The sequence below is a fragment of the Cherax quadricarinatus genome, chromosome 38, assembly GCF_038502225.1.
Source record: "Cherax quadricarinatus isolate ZL_2023a chromosome 38, ASM3850222v1, whole genome shotgun sequence".
Taxonomy (NCBI): domain Eukaryota; kingdom Metazoa; phylum Arthropoda; class Malacostraca; order Decapoda; family Parastacidae; genus Cherax; species Cherax quadricarinatus.
This window is the reverse complement of record NC_091329.1, coordinates 9,689,413-9,710,111: the sequence shown is the minus strand read 5'-3', so window position 1 is coordinate 9,710,111 and position 20,699 is coordinate 9,689,413. Positions and strand designations below refer to the sequence as shown.

The window sequence follows — 20,699 nt, the reverse complement described above, 5'->3', positions numbered from 1 at the left end:
AGGAAAACTTGCCTTTTTCTTTTTAGGTCACCCTGCCTTGGTGGAAAACAGCTGGTGTTAAAAAAAAAAAGGACTGATCTGAACCAAACAAAACTAAAGCCCCATACCTGAGATGCTCTAATACTGTATTAACCTAACAAAATATATAGTGTGAAGGCACCACTACACCAGTTGAAGAATTCAGGAGCTAGAGCTTCCTTTCCACAAACAGTAATACTGGTTGGTAAATACACACAGTTGCAGATAATTACAGGCAAAACTCATTTTACTGTAGCTCATGCCCTCACAAGAACAAATACTCAAGAATTATAAAATCCCAAATTATTATTATTACTAAAGACAAAATAAAATCATGGTTAGATGCTGTAATAACAATGCAGATACTGGGTAGAGGTTAATTTTAAGCATGGGAAACTTTCTCCTGACATAGTTCTTAGTTATAAAATGACCCATTACTGGTGAAGCTTTTAGTTATCTGATCAAAGCTTTTTGATGGCTTATTGGTGAACCATTTTTATTTTTTAAAATTCAGTTATCATATCTTTACACATTAATAATATACAAGTACTAAACAAACCTTTCTTTGTTAAACTCAGGATCAACACCACCAAAGTAATAAGGTACATAGGAGAGATCAAGGTCTGGTCCTCCTTTCACAGTTCCTAGCTGGTTTTGGTCACCAACGACCAGTCGGCCCATTCGTGCACCAGCTTTTAACAGAAAGTGTAAATAAGAATCAGATATTATCTTTGTATGACACTTAAAACATTGATACAATAGCTGTGCAATAAAATTACATGACAAAATAAAATATTTTTCAATAAATTTATTTAAATGGATATTACAATAAGAATAATCTAAAAGTTAAACAAAAGTGATAAAGCACTTTTATAGTTAATACCACTCATCCAAATGAGTAACGTCATGTATGGAGAAATGCTTTTTAGTAAATGCCACCCAACAACATGGTGAATGATACGAAATTTATTGTGTGTGTGAGTTTTGTAAGTGTAGGGGAAAGACAAAGAATAGGAGAAATGCAAGAGTACAAAAAAAATACTAAAGTTAAGAAAAGATGAAAATGAAAAGTGATGGCAATTATTGTTTAAGATAAGCATCTTTAATTTCTTCAAGGAATGCCTTTCTAATAATGTATTAGTACCAAGGTTAAGCAAACAGAAAATGCTTTGTTTACCTATGGCTTTATTCTGCACAGTCGCTTGAATCTGGACCATATTTTCATTATTGTTGAGCTGTTTGCTAGACTTCATCACAAGGCGAGTTTGAGGATCAAACTGCACAGTAAAAACTACGTGACCATTATCCAAGGCTATGCTGAAGAACTGATTCTGTGAAGGAAGTAGTCGGCAGTATTATTAGCACCTGTATTAAATTTCAATGGTTAACCTAAAGATAATTAAATTTTTATATAAAAAAAATCATGAGAATTTTAGTTAGACTGGTACTTATTTTATACAGTAATTCAGTCTTTTATTTAAGAACATAAGAACGAAGGAACACTGCAGAAGGCCTACTGGCCCATGCGAGGCAGGTCCAAGTCTCCTACCGGCTTAAGCCAATGCACCCAACCTAGTCAGGTCAGGTCACATTGACTTAAGGGAGGAACACGGCAACCGACCTGGTAGCACAAGCTATCAGGTCTAACTCACACCCACCCACATCTACTCATGTATTTATCCAACCTATTTTTAAAGCTACACAACGTTCTGGCCTCTATAACGGTACTTGGGAGTTTGTTCCACTCATCCACAACTCTATTACCAAACCAGTACTTTCCTATATCCTTCCTGAATCTGAATTTTTCCAACTTAAAACCATTGCTGCGAGTCCTGTCTAGGCTAGATATTTTCAGCACACTATTTACATCCCCTTTATTTATTCCTGTCTTCCATTTATACACCTCAATCATATCCCCCCTAATTCTACGTCTTTCTAGAGAGTGCAGTTTCAGGGCCCTTAGTCTATCCTCATAGGGAAGGTTTCTGATACATGGGATCAACTTTGTCATCCTCCTTTGTACATTTTCCAGAGAATTTATATCCATTCTGTAATACGGTGACCAAAACTGTGCAGCATAATCTAAATGAGGCCTAACCAAGGATGTATAGAGTTGAAGAACAACCTGAGGACTCCTATTATTTATGCTTCTTGATATGAAGCCAAGGATTCTATTAGCTTTATTGCGAACACTTATGCACTGTTGTCTTGGTTTCAGATTACTGCTAACCAGAACTCCTAAATCTTTTTCGCAATCCGTAATATTAAGATCTACATTATTTAGTTTATATGTGGCATGGTTATTGTCCTGTCCAACATTTAGAACTTTGCATTTGTCTATATTAAACTGCATCTGCCACTTCTCCGACCACTGCATCAGTCTATTCAAATCTTCCTGGAGTGCTCGAATGTCCTCGTCAGAATGAATTCGACGGCCTATTTTGGTGTCATTGGCAAACTTGCCAATGTCGCTCTTTATGCCCTCATCTATGTCGTTTATGTAGATTGAAAGGGATTATTCCAATTACGTACAGTGAATATGTATAAAAATTTCAATTTATTACTAGCTTCATCATTTCTGAAGTATTAGTAAAAATCCTCCTCAAAACAATAAACCCTGCCATCATATAGTCACTGCTGCTAATACTGCACTAGAACATAACAGAGGAGGAACACTGAAACAGACCTCCTCAAATCCAACCACTAACAGAAATATCTGTCTAACCTATTTTTATGCTACCCTTTTACTCATGTGCAAGTTGATTGTTCTACCATATTGTATTGCCACTACTACCACAAGTAATATTGCTATTATTGGTATTACACCTCACTCTAAGCCTATATATATACCCTCTGTGTCCATGTATTGTTTTTAATGGCTTGATAAAGCTCCTGGAAAGCAAAACGTTGCCACAATAAAATGTCACATTAGTTGCACTTGTGTCCTTTTACCTAACAATTTATCACTAGTTCATTTACTTAGATAGCTTGTAATTATTTACACAATAATCATCTACTGATAACAGATGAACTACAAGTACAATAAAATTACCACATTTTCCAGCATATAAGGTGCAAAAGTATTACAATTTTATTACTATAATGAATTGCATGTCCATTTATAAAACACTATTTGCCAGTAACCCAAAGCCTACCCTTCACCCGGACTTTGAGCATATATGCCACAGGGTGATTTTCCAAGACTTCTGTTGAGAGAGGATAAAAAAATGGACAGCTCCTTATATGCCAGAAAATATGGTAACATTGCAGTGGAGACAGGTATCATACATACAATACTTACTTTAACCTCATTTACAGCTAAGAAGAGTAGTGCATCTTCGTCTAGACTTTTGAAAGCCAGGACAGTACTGTAATGTTGCTTTGGTATTCTTATTCTATTTGTGCCCTTGAAATAACCCTTGCCATTAAATCCAAGAGCAATTTCATCTGCTTGTCTTGACACCAATTCCTCTCTGTAATATTGAAAAAGTACTGAACTTTTGTGTAATACACAAAGGGTTACGTATATAGTACTTTATAATTATAAACTTTTTTCCTGAATGCTTTATTAATTTAAGTCCATATATTTATACTTAGTAGAGAAACTTTCGTTCTTCTTTTCAGGTCACCCTGCTTCGGCGGGATATGGCTGGTTTGATGAAAAAAAAAAAATTATAGTGTAGAGTGAATGCAAAATATAACTAAGAAAATCTGGAATATATTAAACAACAAAATTATTATATATAGGTAAATTATTAAATATACCTTCATATTTATCCAGAGTTTGCAGTGGCAGATTGTATCTCTGATATTTAAAAAAAAAAAAATTTACTGATATAATTTTTTGAATGTATATTCAAATATGTTTCACCCATAAGTGTAAGACACATACAAATATTTTACTTGAATGTGCATTTCCATATTTGCATATATATTTGAATTGACAGCTTATGAAGTGTTAAATAGTGTATATCTTCACTTCCATAACACTTGTATACTGTAATTTTCTTTTTAACCCTTACAAGGTCAAGAGGCCTTCTCCTAAACTTGTTCTCAGGGTCGAAAAATTTTCGGAAAAAAAAAAAAAATCTTATGAAAAGATAGAGAATCTTTTCCAGATCATAATGACACCAAAAGCATGAAATTTGATGGAAAACTTACGAAATTATGTTCTCGCGAAGTTAGTGGTCTCGACGATGTTTACACATTGGTGATTTCACCCACTTTGAGCCCTATTTTTGACTAATTCCAGTGTACTAGCCGACAAAAATCATAACTATTTCGCTAGAACTCCCTTTTTTCTATCGAATGACTACAAGAAACCTCCCATTTACCAATTCAACTATCCAATAAAGTGGTCAGAAATTAGCAATTTTGCCAATTTCACACAAATTTCAAAAGATGCCAATTTCCAAATAGGGTCCAGAATAAACAAGAAAGACATTCCTGGCACTAAAATAACATTTTCTCTGTTCATTAGTCACGTCCCCAGGCCCCTCTTACATTTCTTTTGCTTTCCACTTTGAATTTTTATTCTCACAAAAAATAGAAGATTTACTGTTATGCAGACTACTGCATTAGTGTAGAAATGATATAAATAATATCAGCGCACTTGTGAAAGAATATTAGACTCACCAGTTGATGTGTATTGGACTCATGGCTTGATTTGTTTACTTTTGAACTTTGGCAAAAATCGAACATTTCTGCTACTTTGAGCTCAATTTAAAGGTACTTTTCATTGTGAAACCAATTAAAATCATCTAAATTTCTGTAAGATGACTTCCATTCTATAAAATGAGACCAGGAAAACTAGAATACAACCATAAATACCATACGAAAATACAATGCAAATTCGCTGTTTTAAAACAAAAACACGGTCAAAGTTTTTTTTCTCATTACGCACTGTGTGCAGCAGGATTTTTTTTATACTGTGCACACTGACCACATAAGACCCATTCTTTCATATGTGGGTCTACCAGCTTTCTCTCGCTAGATTTGAAGGCACTAGAACTTATGTGTGCTAGTACGTCAATAACCCTGGTGCGTAAGCCGTACAAGTACATCGGAAACCCTGAAAGGGTTAATATGTGAATATCTATACTCACTAATGAATATTTATCTATAGCTCTACTCTAAAGGATTTATTGCAAAGTTTTGCCTAGCATGTTAATGTGGTAAATATTTTAGACAAGTATCTGCAACTTGCAGTTTTGCAAGCTTGTTTCAAAATTACATATTAAGGCAGTTTCCTGCTGCTAAGGTTTTAAGTATGACAAACTACCTTTTGCGTTGGAGTTCAGCAAAGCACCAAGGAACAACATCCAGGAATTAACTAACTAGTCTAATAAATATGAACTAATTCATCACTTTTGACTTTAATTGTGCAATTATCTGCCCCAACCTTACTTGTTGGGTATGTCTGCTGATGTGGAAATTACACCAGTAGCAAATCAAACAACATCTACTGTTCTTGAGGTGAACGCAATTTTTGTGGTTCATTCAAACCCCCAGTCAGAAAGTGGCAGGGGTTTCATTAACCACACACCAATCTTACCACCCATACCATATGACCGTGGAAGCAGCAGCAAACAAAAAGGTAGAAAATGCCAAGGGTAAGGATATGATAAAAACCTCTATTTAACTATTAAACTGTGTGATGTGGTGCACAGAAAATTAATTTCACAAATTATTTTTCTCAAAGTGTGGAAAGTAGAGCATTTTAAATATGGGGTAAAAAACAAGAGATCTCACATTACACTTACCCTTCATTACAGGCTCCACAGCCTTCAGACTCTGTGAAGTTCCAGAGACCAATGTGTTCCCCATCTATTGAGAGTGTGTGTAAGCATCCAGCAAACCTGTTGGTTTTCACTATGTTTTGTGCTGAAGCAGGAATCCCACCTGGTAAAAAAAAAAAAATGTATATACACTACAGTGTGAATGTATATATCTTCTTCTTTCAATGCACCAGCCATATCCCACTAAGGCAGGGTGACCCCCCCCCCAAAAAAAAAAAAGGTTCTCCTTTTAACTTTAGTAGTGTATACAAGAGAAGGGGTCACTACCACCTTGCTCCCGGCATTTTAGTCGCCTCTTACAACACACATGGCTTACAGAGGAAGAATTCTGTTCCACTTTCCCAAGGAGATAAAAGGAAATAAACAAGAGCAAGAACTAGCAGGAAAATAGACGAAAACCAAGAGGGATGTGTATATATATATATATGCTTGTACATGCATGCGAAGTGTAACCTAAGTGTAAGTATAAGTAGCAAGACGTACCTGAAATCTTGCATGTTTACGAGACAGAAAAAAGACACCAGCAATCCTACCATCATGTAACACAATTACAGGCTTCTGTTTTACACTCACTTGGCAGGATGGCAGTACCGGAATTCCTGGGCAGCTGCTTTCTACCAACCTCCTACTTCTTCTTCTTTCAACAAATCGGCCGTTTCCCACCGAGGCGGGGTGGCCCAAAAGGAAAAATGAAAGTTTCTCCTTTTACATTTAGTAATATATACAGGAGAAGAGGTTACTAGCCCCTTGCTCCCGGCATTTTAGTCGCCTCTTACAACACGCATGGCTTACGGAGGAAGAATTCTGTTCCACTTCCCCATGGAGATAAGAGGAAATAAACAGGAATAAGAACTAGAAAGAAAATAGAAGAAAACCCAGAGGGGTGTGTATATATGTGCTTGTACATGTATGTGTAGTGTGACCTAAGTGTAAGTAGAAGTAGCAAGACGTACCTGAAATCTTGCATGTTCATGAGATAGAAAAAAGGACACCAGCAATCCTACCATCATGTAAAACAATTACAGGTTTCCGTTTTACACTCGCCTGGCAGGACGGTAGTACCTCCCTGGGCAGTTGCTGTCTACCAACCTACTACCTAGTATAAATATATCTTTTCTTTCTTTCAACACACCGGCCGTATCCCACCGAGGCGGGGTGGCCCAAAAGGAAAAACGAAAGTTTCTCCTTTTACATTTAGTAATATATACAGGAGAAGAGGTTACTAGCCCCTTGCTCCCGGCATTTTAGTCGCCTCTTACAACACGCATGGCTTACGGAGGAAGAATTCTGTTCCACTTCCCCATGGAGATAAGAGGAAATAAACAAGAATAAGAACTAGAAAGAAAATAGAAGAAAACCCAGAGGGGTGTGTATATATGTGCTTGTACATGTATGTGTAGTGTGACCTAAGTGTAAGTAGAAGTAGCAAGACGTACCTGAAATCTTGCATGTTCATGAGATAGAAAAAAGGACACCAGCAATCCTACCATCATGTAAAACAATTACAGGTTTCCGTTTTACACTCGCCTGGCAGGACGGTAGTACCTCCCTGGGCAGTTGCTGTCTACCAACCTACTACCTAGTATAAATATATATATATGATAATTTTCTTTTTTAAGTAAATGACTAAATCTGTACCAAGGCAGGATGGCCCAAAGAAAATGTTCATAAAATTGCCATCTTTCCAGATGTGTCCTGACATCAAATTTAGACCCTCCAACTGCAACATTCTCACCCTTTTCAGAGTGCATACACTGCACTTCCCACCTCCAGGACTAAGTCCAGCTAACCAGTTTTTCCCTAATCTTTTCATAAATGTTTCATTGCTCACACTCCAGCAGCATGCCTATTAAAAACCACTCATCTCCATGTAACTATGACCGTAATGGGTTTGGCACTTGGTTTTGATTATAATAATAAATGTCTCCAGTTATGCCTATTTAACGTGTTCACACAAGCCTGCTGGATATGTCCTTTACCCCCTCTCTCCAACCATTCCACTTGAGTTTTACAAATGCATTTTGTCATCCTATCCCTCTCCATCCTCTCTATATGCCCAAACCACCTTGGTAACACCTTCTCAGCCCTCTAAATTACACCTTGGTTACCTTACATTGTTTATTAATTTCTAGAGCACTTGGTCTGAGGTAGTTCAGCCAATGTCTATTACTTTAAACTGATTCTTCCCATGTATTTTAAACACCATCAGGGAACATAAATTACTGCATTAGTGGGAATGTGAGTGACAGTGTTAGTTCAGTTGTCTGTCGGGAGGCAACAACGATTTCAATGTTTTGATTGCAACATGTTTGTTGTCTGCTTGCATCTCAACTGTGCTATGACCATGGCCTCTGGTAAGACAACCATAGTGTGAATGACTGTGAAAGTGTTTCTTTTTCGTGTCACCTTACCTTGGTAGGTATCAATGTTTTTTATATTTTTATTGGTTAATGTTTTTATAATAATATTCTTTTATTGCCACTATTTTTAAAAAGAATATACAGTATTCATAGCAAAACATGCCAGCATGTAGTAACATAACTACCATATTCTCAATATACCATAATCTTATTAACTTTCAACCATTATAAAACTTTATTCACTTTCAAATTCCTGAAAGTCACAATAACTGTCATTCTCCTCCAATTCCTTGCTATCATTATCTTCCTCACATTCCTCGGGGTCACCAGAATTAGGTGTGTTACTACTGTTACATAAAAATAATTTTTAGTGCCATCTAGGGCATTACTAATGCCACTTTTGTTTAAATTTTTGTAATCACCTCAGTTTTCAGAGAATTCCACAAGTTTTCCACTCATTGGGATATCTGGAAAAATATAGGCCTGTTCATTCAGCCTGACCATTGCCAGTAGTCTAAAGAATTATCATGGTCATTTACTGAATACTCATTAGTTTATTACTGTTAAAATTGTTCACTTTGTTAGATGGAATTATGTAATAAAACATATATATTTATCCCATCTCCATGGGGAAATGGAACAGAATTCTTCCTCCATAAGCCAGGCATGTCGTAAGAGGTGACTAAAATGCCGGAGCAAGGGACTAGTACCCCCTTCTCCTGTATAAATTACTAAATTTAAAAAGAGAAACTTTCGTTTTTTCTTTTTAAGGTCACCCTGCCTCGGTGGGATATAGCCAGTTTGTTGAAAAAAGCAAACAAACAAACAAAAAAAATATCCCAAAGTTCAAGTTGTCTGGAGTCCCCAAGCCTGTAATATAAGAACATAAGAACATAAGAACGAAGGAACACTGCAGAAGGCCTACTGGCCCATGCGAGGCAGGTCCAAGTCTCCTACCGGCTTAAGCCAATGCACCCAACCTAGTCAGGTCAGGTCACATTGACTTAAGGGAGGAACACGGCAACCGACCTGTTAGCACAAGCTATCAGGTCTAACTCACACCCACCCACATCTACTCATGTATTTATCCAACCTATTTTTAAAGCTACACAACGTTCTGGCCTCTATAACGGTACTTGGGAGTTTGTTCCACTCATCCACAACTCTATTACCAAACCAGTACTTTCCTATATCCTTCCTGAATCTGAATTTTTCCAACTTAAAACCATTGCTGCGAGTCCTGTCTAGGCTAGATATTTTCAGCACACTATTTACATCCCCTTTATTTATTCCTGTCTTCCACTTATACACCTCAATCATATCCCCCCTAATTCTACGTCTTTCTAGAGAGTGCAGTTTCAGGGCCCTTAGTCTATCCTCATAGGGAAGGTTTCTGATACATGGGATCATCTTTGTCATCCTCCTTTGTACATTTTCCAGAGAATTTATATCCATTCTGTAATACGGTGACCAAAACTGTGCAGCATAATCTAAATGAGGCCTAACCAAGGATGTATAGAGTTGAAGAACAACCTGAGGACTCCTATTATTTATGCTTCTTGATATGAAGCCAAGGATTCTATTAGCTTTATTGCGAACACTTATGCACTGTTGTCTTGGTTTCAGATTACTGCTAACCAGAACTCCTAAATCTTTTTCGCAATCCGTAATATTAAGATCTACATTATTTAGTTTATATGTGGCATGGTTATTGTCCTGTCCAACATTTAGAACTTTGCATTTGTCTATATTAAACTGCATCTGCCACTTCTCCGACCACTGCATCAGTCTATTCAAATCTTCCTGGAGTGCTCGAATGTCCTCGTCAGAATGAATTCGACGGCCTATTTTGGTGTCATCGGCAAACTTGCCGATGTCGCTCTTTATGCCCTCATCTATGTCGTTTATGTAGATTGTGAACAGCAGGGGGCCCAACACTGACCCCTGTGGAACACCGCTCGTGACGCTACCCCACTCCGATTTCTCCCCATTTATGCAAACTCTCTGCTGCCTATTTGTCAACCATGCCTCTATCCAGGAAAAAATTTCTCCTCCTATTCCATGTGCTTTAATTTTCCTCAATAGTCTCTGATGTGGGACCCTGTCAAAAGCCTTACTGAAGTCCATATACACAATATCATATTCATTACCATGATCTACCTCCTCAAATACCTTAGTGAAAAAAGTTAATAAATTCGTAAGGCAGGAACGCCCCTTTGTAAAACCATGCTGAGATTCGTTGATTAATTTATGCTTTTCAAGGTGGCTACGAACTGCCTCGGCAATTATTGATTCCATAAATTTTCCCACTATGGAGGTTAGGCTTATTGGTCTATAGTTCGAAGCTAAGGACCTGTCACCTGTTTTGAAAATAGGTATCACATTTGCCATTTTCCACTTATCTGGCACCATGCCAGTTTGTAGTGATATGTTGAAAAGATTAGCCAAAGGTGTGCTAAGCTCCTCTTTACATTCCTTTAGAACCCTTGCATACAGTTCATCAGGGCCTGGGGATTTGTTAGGTTTTAATTTATCTATTTGCCTAAGGACCATGTCACTTGTGACCCTAATAGTGCACAGTTTATTATCGTCCTGTTCTACATAATTTATCATTACTGGAATATCGCTGGTATCCTCCTGTGTAAAAACTGAGAGGAAGTATGTGTTAAAAATTCTACACATTTCCTTATCACTGTCAGTGAGCTGACCCGAGGAACTTTTGAGTGGGCCTATCTTGTCCCTGATCTTACTTCTGTATACCTGAAAGAATCCTTTTGGGTTAGTCTTCGATTCTCTTGCAACTTTAACCTCATAATCTCTTTTTGCTTTTCTAATTCCCTTTTTTATTTCTCTCTTTAACTGAATATATCGATTTCTTAATTGCCCCTCTCCTCTTTTGATTTGCCTATATATGCCTCTCTTTTGACCAATCAGATATTTTAATCTATTGTTCATCCATTTAGGATCATTTTTGTTTGATCTGATTTCCCTATTTGGAACATAATTTGACTGAGCAGCTAGAACTATGCCCTGGAAAGCATCATATCGGCAACCATCACCACCTACCTGACCCTTAGTCAGGTCATTCCAGTTCAGCCCACCTAAGTAATTTTTCAGTCCTATGAAATCAGCCAAGCGAAAGTCAGGGACGGAGACTTGATTGCCATTATTAGGGGAATTCCATGATATATTAAAACTGAGTGATTTGTGATCACTCTCCCCAAGCTCATCATTAACCTCAAGATTATTAATTAGTGTTTCCCTACTGGCAAGAACCAAGTCAAGGAGGTTATTTCCCCTAGTTGGCTCTGTCACAAACTGTTTTAAAAAACAATCCTGGATCGTATCAAGAAAGTCACCCGACTCTAAATTTCCTGTCAAATTGCTCCAGTCAATCTGTCTATAGTTGAAATCTCCCATTAGCACAACATTTTCGTATGTAGATGCCTTACGAATTTCGTCCCATAGAAGTTTACTGCACTCCCTATCAAGATTTGGGGCCCTGTAAATCACACCCAAAATTAGTTTTTCTCGGCCCTCGAGAAGCTGTAACCAAACAGATTCAGTGGCTGACGCTTCTAATTTAATATCTTGTCTAACACAACAATTTAAATTGTCTCTGACATACATCGCTACTCCACCACCTTTCCTGTTGACCCTGTCAGTGTGGAATAATTTATAGCCTTGTATGTGACATTCAGAGGGCATCTCTCTATCTTTCAGATTGAGCCAGGTCTCTGTTATAGCAATAATATCTATGTTTCCTGCACTTGCAATTAATCTTAGCTCATCTATCCATCATTCCATTAGATACATATATCCATCATTCCAGAAGAAAATTTAATTTCTAGTTAATTATATCTTGTCTGACTACACTGGCTACAATACAATGACATGCATACACCCATGGTACCTGTACAATATACAGTGCAGTAATTTTACCCACAATACAAAATAGTTATTTATTTATTTGGACACTTAATTTTAAATATTAAAAAATCAAATTATTAGTGAATGCTTTTTGCATTATTGCACAAACCTTGTTATTTTGTTTTGAATATACTCAGTCAGTTCTAAGTTATACTCACCTATCCAGAGAATATCTGAAGGCAGTAGATCCATCTTACTAAAACCTGGAGGGGAAGCATTACTAACAGGTGTTACTACTTCAGCTGGACCTTCAATATTTGCTGGAGTTACAGATAACTGACCAATGTTTCCAATGCGATTGATAGTGATGTGGTACCTTATGATGAAAGCAACAATGATTAATTAAAGTGAAACTCAAGAAATTTGTTAGAACACTAAAGTTAAAAAAAGTTGCAGTACATTGCAATGTGCACAAGGACACAATACAATGACTTTATACACACGTTTGATCAGATACAATTAACTAGTATGCTTATAGGATGTCACTTCTGAAATGGTTGAAAACCTTAAACTATAGTGATAATCTTAAATTTAGGAGACAATCAGGTAGTAGAGTGCAGAAAAGTACAGTACTACTACTCTGTCACATGAGTGTGAAACATGCACACCAGGTAGTTACTTGCTCTGGTATGTATGTAGGCACATACGTATGTATGTATGTATGCATGTAGATTCACCGGTATAATTGCCCGGCCCGGGCCTTTTCCAAGTGGTGGTCCAGCCTTGGCTCCCTTTCTTGGGAGTGTCTCAGACCAATGTCTGCCATGGGTGGAGGTACAAGTGCCTCCTTGTCTTCTGGGACTAGCTGCCCCCATGGGGCTTGGAGGGAGAAGCTAGGCACCTGGGCTGCCACAGACCCTGCCCACACTGGGCTTGAAGGGTGTGGCAGCTGCATAGCAGCAGACGATGTCAAGAGGTGCAAAGCAGCAAGCACTAAAGGGTCCTTTTGGAGTCACCCCCAGCTTTAGACATTATGTCTGAGCACTGGGGAAGCTCAAGAATGCCTCTTGCTGTGAGTATTGCTGCTGGTAGTTCACTTGTCTGTTGCACTCTCTATATGTATGCAACATGCACACAAGCAACCCCCCCCCCCTTCCCCTGCCTGAGTATGAGTACTATGGCTTACGATAATTTTGTCATATCTTTTAAAAGTGTAATATAAATATCTTTTTCCCTTTATACAGAAATGATAAGACAAAATTCTTTGAAAATTAAATTGCTTTATAAGTAAGAACACAAAAAAAATCAGTGTTAAAAAGTAGTTATGTCAACAGTAGTTAAAAATGCTTGATTTCTGTTCAATAACATATAATTGCAAACATAGAAGAACTATTGGTACTGCTTTGTTACTCTCTAGTTTATAGCTGTGCTTTTTAGGACTCCCAGGTACGTGAAATTACAATATATTATGTGGAAAAATGGTATATAGTAATAAATATAATGAGAGTGTTAATTTGTCTATCAACTAGGGTTGTAAGAATAATGTACAAACAGTGTTTTGCTGACATTTTCTTATGTTAAAGAGTTTTATAAAGCAGCCTTGAATGCAAAATTACATTCTGATCTGACTAATTTTAGAATTGTATATTTTGCTTTTTTGTTTTCATTTTCGCTGAAACTGATGTACCTCCAACAAGGCAGAGTAACCCCCCCCCCACCCCACCCCCAAATGATAACACATTCTCTCTTCCCAGGAAGAATGAATTTCACAAATTATTATGTCTTGAATTTTTTCTGTGTGCATTGTTGATTAATGAACAAAATTACATCATAACCACATATTGTACAGTATTAAAGATTTTTTTATAGCAAATACCCCTAAGATCTGAGTAAAGTATATTTTGTAAAGCATTTAGGTACTACATATTTAGTGCTATTTATGGCTTCAAATATGCATATAAATGATCATTTGAGAGTTAGTTAATATAGAATTTTTGTTTAACTTTATTACTTATAATTTTTGTGTAATATTCTATTATTAATTTAACAGAAGTCTTGATTTCTCCTGCTTACCACCGTGTATCATCAGAAACCTGAGGTGTGTTGGTCAGGAGCTTCAGTGGGTGAGTGATCCTCTGAGCTCCACCACCAGCATCCCAAGAGAATTCAATTTTTCTATTTACCATCTCAACTGCCATGAAATCACTCTAAAAAAACAAACAAACAAAAAAAAAAAAAACAGAAAATATAATGTAAGAAAATTAGAAATTTCATTCTCGTGCCGTACAATTAATTTAGATTAGAAAAAATGCATAAGGAAAGTAGAGGCATTGTTGTTTTCAAGGCAAATTAGTTCAAAATTTTTGAATTTTAGTGGAGTCTTGTACAATTTACAGTTCTTTATGAGAAACAATTAAGAAATTATTTCTGTTGGAAAATTTGAGTATAAGAATCAATTTATGTAAAACACTGATGTGCATTTAACCAAAAATTACAACTGGACATGATAACTCCTGAAATCCATTCTTTAGTTGGAAAATGAGAACACTGCTTATTTCAGAGAAATTTCTAGTTACTATTAGACATATGGTAACTACATTCAGTTGTGTATTTTTTGGTAAGATGGTCAAAAGTAAGAAAAAACACCATTTGAAGAGCTAAACATTAAGAAAATATTGTAGATATCCAAAATTATTCTTCCAGTCAGACTAAAATGATCTATTTAAGGTTACTTTTTATAATGCTATAATACAGGAATATGTCAGCAAAATCACTGGTAATTTAATTGTAACCTGTATTTTCCCATTTTCATATACTGTATTGCATTGTACAATCACACACATACCAGTGAGTTACATAAAGGATTGGATAATACTGATGAAAAAAATAGAAATATTCAAAATTATTTAAAATTTTTAGCACTATTTTGGGGTCTATTTTGTATTTTTACTGCAAAATTTTAATTTACTAACTAGTAATATTTAGGTTATTTCTTCACCAAAATTTTAAGAGAAATTTACACTAGCTGTAAATTTTAAAAATGATATTTTGGTTAGCCAGAACATTCATAACCATATAGTTTTTTTTTTTTTTTTAACAAGTCAGCAGTCTCCCACTGAGGCAGGGTGACCTAAAAAGAAAGAAAATCCCCAAAAAGAAAATACTTTCATCATCATTCAACACTTTCACCTCACTCACATAATCACCGTTTTTGCAGAGGTGCTCAGACCTCAACAGTTTAGAAGCATATACGTATAAAGATACACAACATATCCCTCCAAACTGCTAATATCCCGAACCCCTCCTTTAGAGTGCAGGCATTGTACTTCCCATTTCCAGGACTCAAGTCCGGCTATATAAAAATAACCGGTTTCCCTGAATCCCTTCACTAAATGTTACCCTGCTCACACTCCAACAGATCGTCAGGTCCCAAATACCATTCATCTCCATTCACTCCTATCGAACATGCTCATGCACGCCTGCTGGAAGTCCAAGCCCCTCGCCCACAAAACCTCCCTTACCCCTTCCTTCCAACCTTTTTGAGGACGACCCCTACCCCGCCTTCCTTCTCCTACAGATTTAAATGCTCTCCATGTCATTCTACTTTGATCCATTCTCTCTAAATGACCAAACCACCTCAACAACCCCTCTTCAGCCCTCTGACTAATACTTTTATTAACTTCACACCTTCTCCTAATTTCCACACTCCGAATTTTCTGCATAATATTTACACCACACATTGCCCTTAGACAGGACATCTCCACTGCCTCCAACTGCCTCCTCACTGCTGCATTCACAACCCAAGCTTCACACCCATATAAGAGTGTTGGTACTACTATACTTTCATACATTCCCTTCTTTGCCTCCATAGATAACGTTTTTTGACTCCACATATACCTCAACGCACCACTCACCTTTTTTTCCTTCATCAATTCTATGATTAACCTCATCCTTCATAAATCCATCCGCCGACACGTCAACTCCCAAGTACAGTGGACCCTCAACCAGCGATATTAATCCATTCCTGAGAGCTCATCGTTAATCAAAATAATCGTTAGTCAAGTTAATTTTCCCCATAAGAAATAATGGAAATCAAATTAATCCGTGCAAGACACCCCAAAGTATTGAAAAAAAAAAATTTTACCACATGAAATATTAATTTTAATACACACAAACTGAAGAAGACATACACAGTTACATGACACTTACCTTTATTGAAGATCTGGTGATGATTGATGGGATGGGAGGAGGGGAGATCGTTGATCTTGTTAGTGTTTAGAAGGGAAATCCCCTTCCATTAGCACTTGAGGCAGTAAGTCTTTTTCTGGGGTTACATCCCTTGTTCTTTTAATGCCACTAGGACCAGCTTCAGAGTCACTGGACTTCTGTCGCACAACATATCTGTCCATAGAGGCCTGTACCTCTCGTTCCTTTATCCTAAAGTGTTTCACAACATTGTCAGTGTAACAGTCACCAGCACGGCTTGCAATAGCTGTGTGAGGGTGATTTTCATCAAAAAAGATTTGCACTTTAAGCCACTTTGCACACATTTCCTTTGAAGTAGACAACTTCTTCAATTTCTCTCTCCCCTCCTCCAAAGCAGTTTCCTCAGGTGTGGCCTCTTACTGTTGAAGATGATCTAGCAGCTCATCAGTGGTTTGTTCTTCATTGTCCTCCTCCACCAACTCTTCCACATCCTCCCCACTAACCTCGCCAATATGAGCACTAGTTCCAGGCATTTTTTCCTGTTCACCTGGGTGTTAGTCAACTGTTGTGGGTCGCATCCTGGGGGACAAGATTAAGGACCACAATGGAAATAAATTAGACAGTCCTCGATGATGCACTGATTTTCTTGGGTTATCCTGGGTGGCTAACCCTCCGGGGTTAATCGTTTCTCGGTAACTGTTTCACGTTAAGCCACACCAACAACACTCTCTCCACATCTTCGAGTAATACAGCTGATGGTGGTGTAGCAACAACAACAGCTGACTGTGGTGCAGCAGCAGCTGCACCTTTGGCAAGAACAGCTTCCTTGATTGCCGTTTTCTTACCCACAATAGTAGCGATGGTCGATTGGGGTTTATTATACAACCTGACCAGCTCAGAGACACGCACTCCACTTTCATACTTAGCAATGATCTCTTTCTTCATCTCCATAGTAATTCTCACCCTTTTTGCTGTAGGGTTGGCACTAGAAGCTTTCTTGGGGCCCATGGTGACTTATTTTGCAGGTGAATCACTACAAAGGCTGTGATTATATGAAATGTTCCAGTTGTTGTATGTTTGGAAGCGACCGCGGTGGCTGGCTGGCTTGTAAACACTGACACCCAAGGGACAAGTGAGGCGCGCTCAGGCCAAAGTGGACGCGTATGGTACAGAACGAATAGTGCTGGTCGGGTTTTTAAGCGCTAGTTGAGGCAAAATTTTTGCGTTTAAATGAATCGCTAGTCAGATTTATCGTTAATCGATGCCATCGCTGGTTAAGGGTCCACTGTATCTGAAAACATTCACTTCTTCCATACTCCTCCTCCCCAATTTGATATCCAATTTTTCTTTATCTAAATCATTTGATACCCTCATCACCTTACTCTTTTCTATGTTCACTTTCAACTTTCTACCTTTACACACACTCCCAAACTCATTCACTAACCTTTGCAATTTTTCTTTAGAATCTCCCATAAGCACAGTATCATCAGCAAAAAGTAACCGTGTCAATTCCCATTTTGTATCTGATTCCCCATAATTTAATCCCACCCCTCTCCCGAACACCCTAGCATTTACTTCTTTTACGACCCCATCTATAAATATATTAAACAACCATGGTGACATTACACATCCCTGTCTAAGACTTACTTTTACCGGGAATTAGTCTCCCTCTCTTCTACACACCCTAACCTGAGCCTCACTATCCTCAAAAACTTTTTACAGCATTTAGTAACTTACCACCAATTCCATATACTTGCAACATCTGCCACATTGCTCCTCTATCCACTCTATCATATGCCTTTTCTAAATCCATATATGCAATAAAAACTTCCCTATCTTTATCTAAATACTGTTCACATATATGCTTCAATGTAAACACTTGATCTACACATCCCCTACCCACTCTGAAACCTCCTTGCTCATCCGCAATCTTACATTCTGTCTTACCTCTAATTCTTTCAATAATAACCCTACCGTACACTTTTCCTGGTATACTCAATAAACTTATTCCTCTATAATTTTTACAATCTCTTTTGTCCCCCTTCCCTTTATATAAAGGGACTATACATGCTCCCTGCCAATCCCTAGGTACCTTCCCCTCTTTCATACATTTATTAAACAAAAGTACCAACCACTCCAACACTATATCTCCCCCTGCTTTTAACATTTCTGTCATGATCCCATCAGTTCCAGCTGCTTTACCCCCTTTCATTCTCCGTAATGCCTCACATACCTCCCCCACACTTACATTCTGCTCTTCTTCACTCCTAAAAGATGGCATACCTCCCTGGCCAGTGCATGAAATTACCGCCTCCCTTTCTTCATCAACATTTAAAAGTTCCTCAAAATATTCTCGCCATCTACATAATACCTCCCTCTCCCCATCTACTAACTTCCCTACTCTGTTTTTAACTGACAAATCCATATGTTCCCTAGGCTTTCTTAACTTGTTTAACTCACTCCAAAATTTTTTCTTATTTTCATTAAAATTTCTTGACAGTGCCTCTCCCACTCTATCATCTGCTCTCCTTTTGCATTCTCTCACCACTCTCTACACCTTTCTTTTACTCTCCATATACTCTGCTATTCTTATAACACTTCTGCTTTGTAAAAACCTCTCATAAGCTAAATTTTTCTCTTTTATCACACCCTTTACTTCATCATTCCACCAATCACTCCTCTTTCCTCCTGCCCCCACCCTCCTATAACCACAAACTTCTGCCCCACATTCTAATACTGCATTTTTAAAACTCATCCAACCCTCTTCAACCCCCCCACTACTCATCTTTGCACTAGCCCACCTTTCTGCCAATAGTCGCTTATATCTCACCCGAACTTCCTCCTCCCTTAGTTTATACACTTTCACTTCCCTCCTACTTGTTGTTGCCACCTTCCTCTTGTCCCATCTACCTCTTACTTTAACTGTAGCTATAACTAAATAATGATCCGATATATCAGTTGCCCCTCTATAAACATGTACATCCTGGAGCCTACCCATTAACCTTTGGTCCACCAATACATAATCTAACAAACTACTTTCATTATGTGCTACATCATACCTTGTATATTTATTTATCCTCTTTTTCATAAAATATGTATTACTTATTACCAAATTTCTTTCTACACATAGCTCAATTAAAGGCTCCCCATTTACATTTACCCCTGGCACCCCAAATTTACCTACTACTCCCTCCACAACATTTTTACCCACTTTAGCATTGAAATCCCCAACCACAAGTACTCTCACACTTGGTTCAAAACTCCCCACGCATTCACTCAACATTTCCCAAAATCTCTCTCTCTCTCCTCTACACTTCTCTCTTCTCCAGGTGCATATACACTTACTATAACCCACTTTCCACATCCAACCTTTATTTTACTCCACATAATCCTTGAATTAATACATTTATAGTCCCTCTTTTCCTGCCATATATTATCCTTCAACATTATTGCTACTCTTTCTTTAGCTCTAACTCTGATAAATTAGACACATGTGCAACTCTTGGGTATCTTTATTGAGGAAACGTTTCGCCACACAGTGGCTTCATCAGTCCTCCTGTTCTTCAAGTTTCTCCTACGTATGGACTGATGAAGCCCCTGCGTGGCGAAACGTTTCCTCAATAAAGATACCCAAGAGTTGCACATGTGTCTAATTTATCAACATGTCGGTTCTCTGAACCATTCATCTACAAAGCTCTAACTCTATTTGAAACCCTTGACGTAATCCCATTTATTCCTCTCCACTGAAACTCTCCCACCCCCTTCAGCTTTGTTTCACTTAAAGCCAGGACATCCAGCTTCTTCTCATTCATAACATCAACAATCATCTCTTTCTTATCATTTGCACAACATCCACGCACATTCAGACTTCCCACTTTGACAATTTTCTTCTTCTTATTCTTTTTAGTAATCTTTACAGGAAAAGGGGTTACTAGCCCATTGTTCCCGGCATTTTAGTTGACTTTTACAACACGCATGGCTTACGGAGGAAAGATTCTTATTCCACTTCCCCATGGATATAAAAGGAAAAGTAATAAGACGAAGAACTATTAAGATAAAATCAAAGAAAACTCAGATGAGTGTGCATAAATAAACGTGTACATGTATGTGTAGTGTGACCTAAGTGTAAGTAGAAGTAGCAAGACATACCTGTAATCTTGCATATTTATGAGACAGACAAAAAACACCAGCAATCCTACCATCATGTAAAACAATTACAAGCTTTTGTTTTACATTCACTTGGCAGGACGGTAGTACCTCCCTGGGTGGTTGCTGTCTACCAACCTACTACCTACCATATAGTTAAATATTATAATAACTCAAACATTAAGAAATAAGGTATATGTTTTCATTGTAGCTGGAGACATTTTTCAGACAAGTCCTCTTCACTCATCTGAAGAGTATCTCCAGCTATACTAAAAATATTTATGCTCTCTTGCTCCTCAAT

The 20,699-nt window shown here is 37.6% G+C and overlaps 1 protein-coding gene and 1 long non-coding RNA gene across 7 annotated transcripts in view; one reads left to right on the top strand and one right to left on the bottom strand.

Moving 5' to 3' along the window:
* The window catches only part of wb (wing blister), a 375,780-nt gene that overhangs the window by 52,420 nt on the left and 302,661 nt on the right, over window positions 1-20,699 (bottom strand). For all 4 annotated transcript variants that reach the window (XM_070092086.1, XM_070092087.1, XM_070092088.1 and 1 more), the window contains 6 exons: window positions 14,120-14,253; window positions 12,265-12,422; window positions 5,781-5,919; window positions 3,320-3,491; window positions 1,196-1,349; window positions 578-710 (listed from right to left, as the gene is read on the bottom strand). In XM_070092086.1, coding sequence (XP_069948187.1) covers window positions 578-710; window positions 1,196-1,349; window positions 3,320-3,491; window positions 5,781-5,919; window positions 12,265-12,422; window positions 14,120-14,253 — 890 coding nt within the window. The remainder of the gene's footprint in view (window positions 1-577; window positions 711-1,195; window positions 1,350-3,319; window positions 3,492-5,780; window positions 5,920-12,264; window positions 12,423-14,119; window positions 14,254-20,699) is intronic.
* The window catches only part of LOC128693003 (uncharacterized), a 98,055-nt gene that overhangs the window by 67,044 nt on the left and 10,312 nt on the right, over window positions 1-20,699 (top strand). The window contains exon 2 of one of the 3 annotated variants that reach the window (XR_011392888.1): window positions 5,793-5,859. The exons of the other annotated variants lie outside the window; for them this stretch is intronic. This is a non-coding gene — a long non-coding RNA (uncharacterized lncRNA). The remainder of the gene's footprint in view (window positions 1-5,792; window positions 5,860-20,699) is intronic. 3 annotated transcript variants of the gene reach the window in all.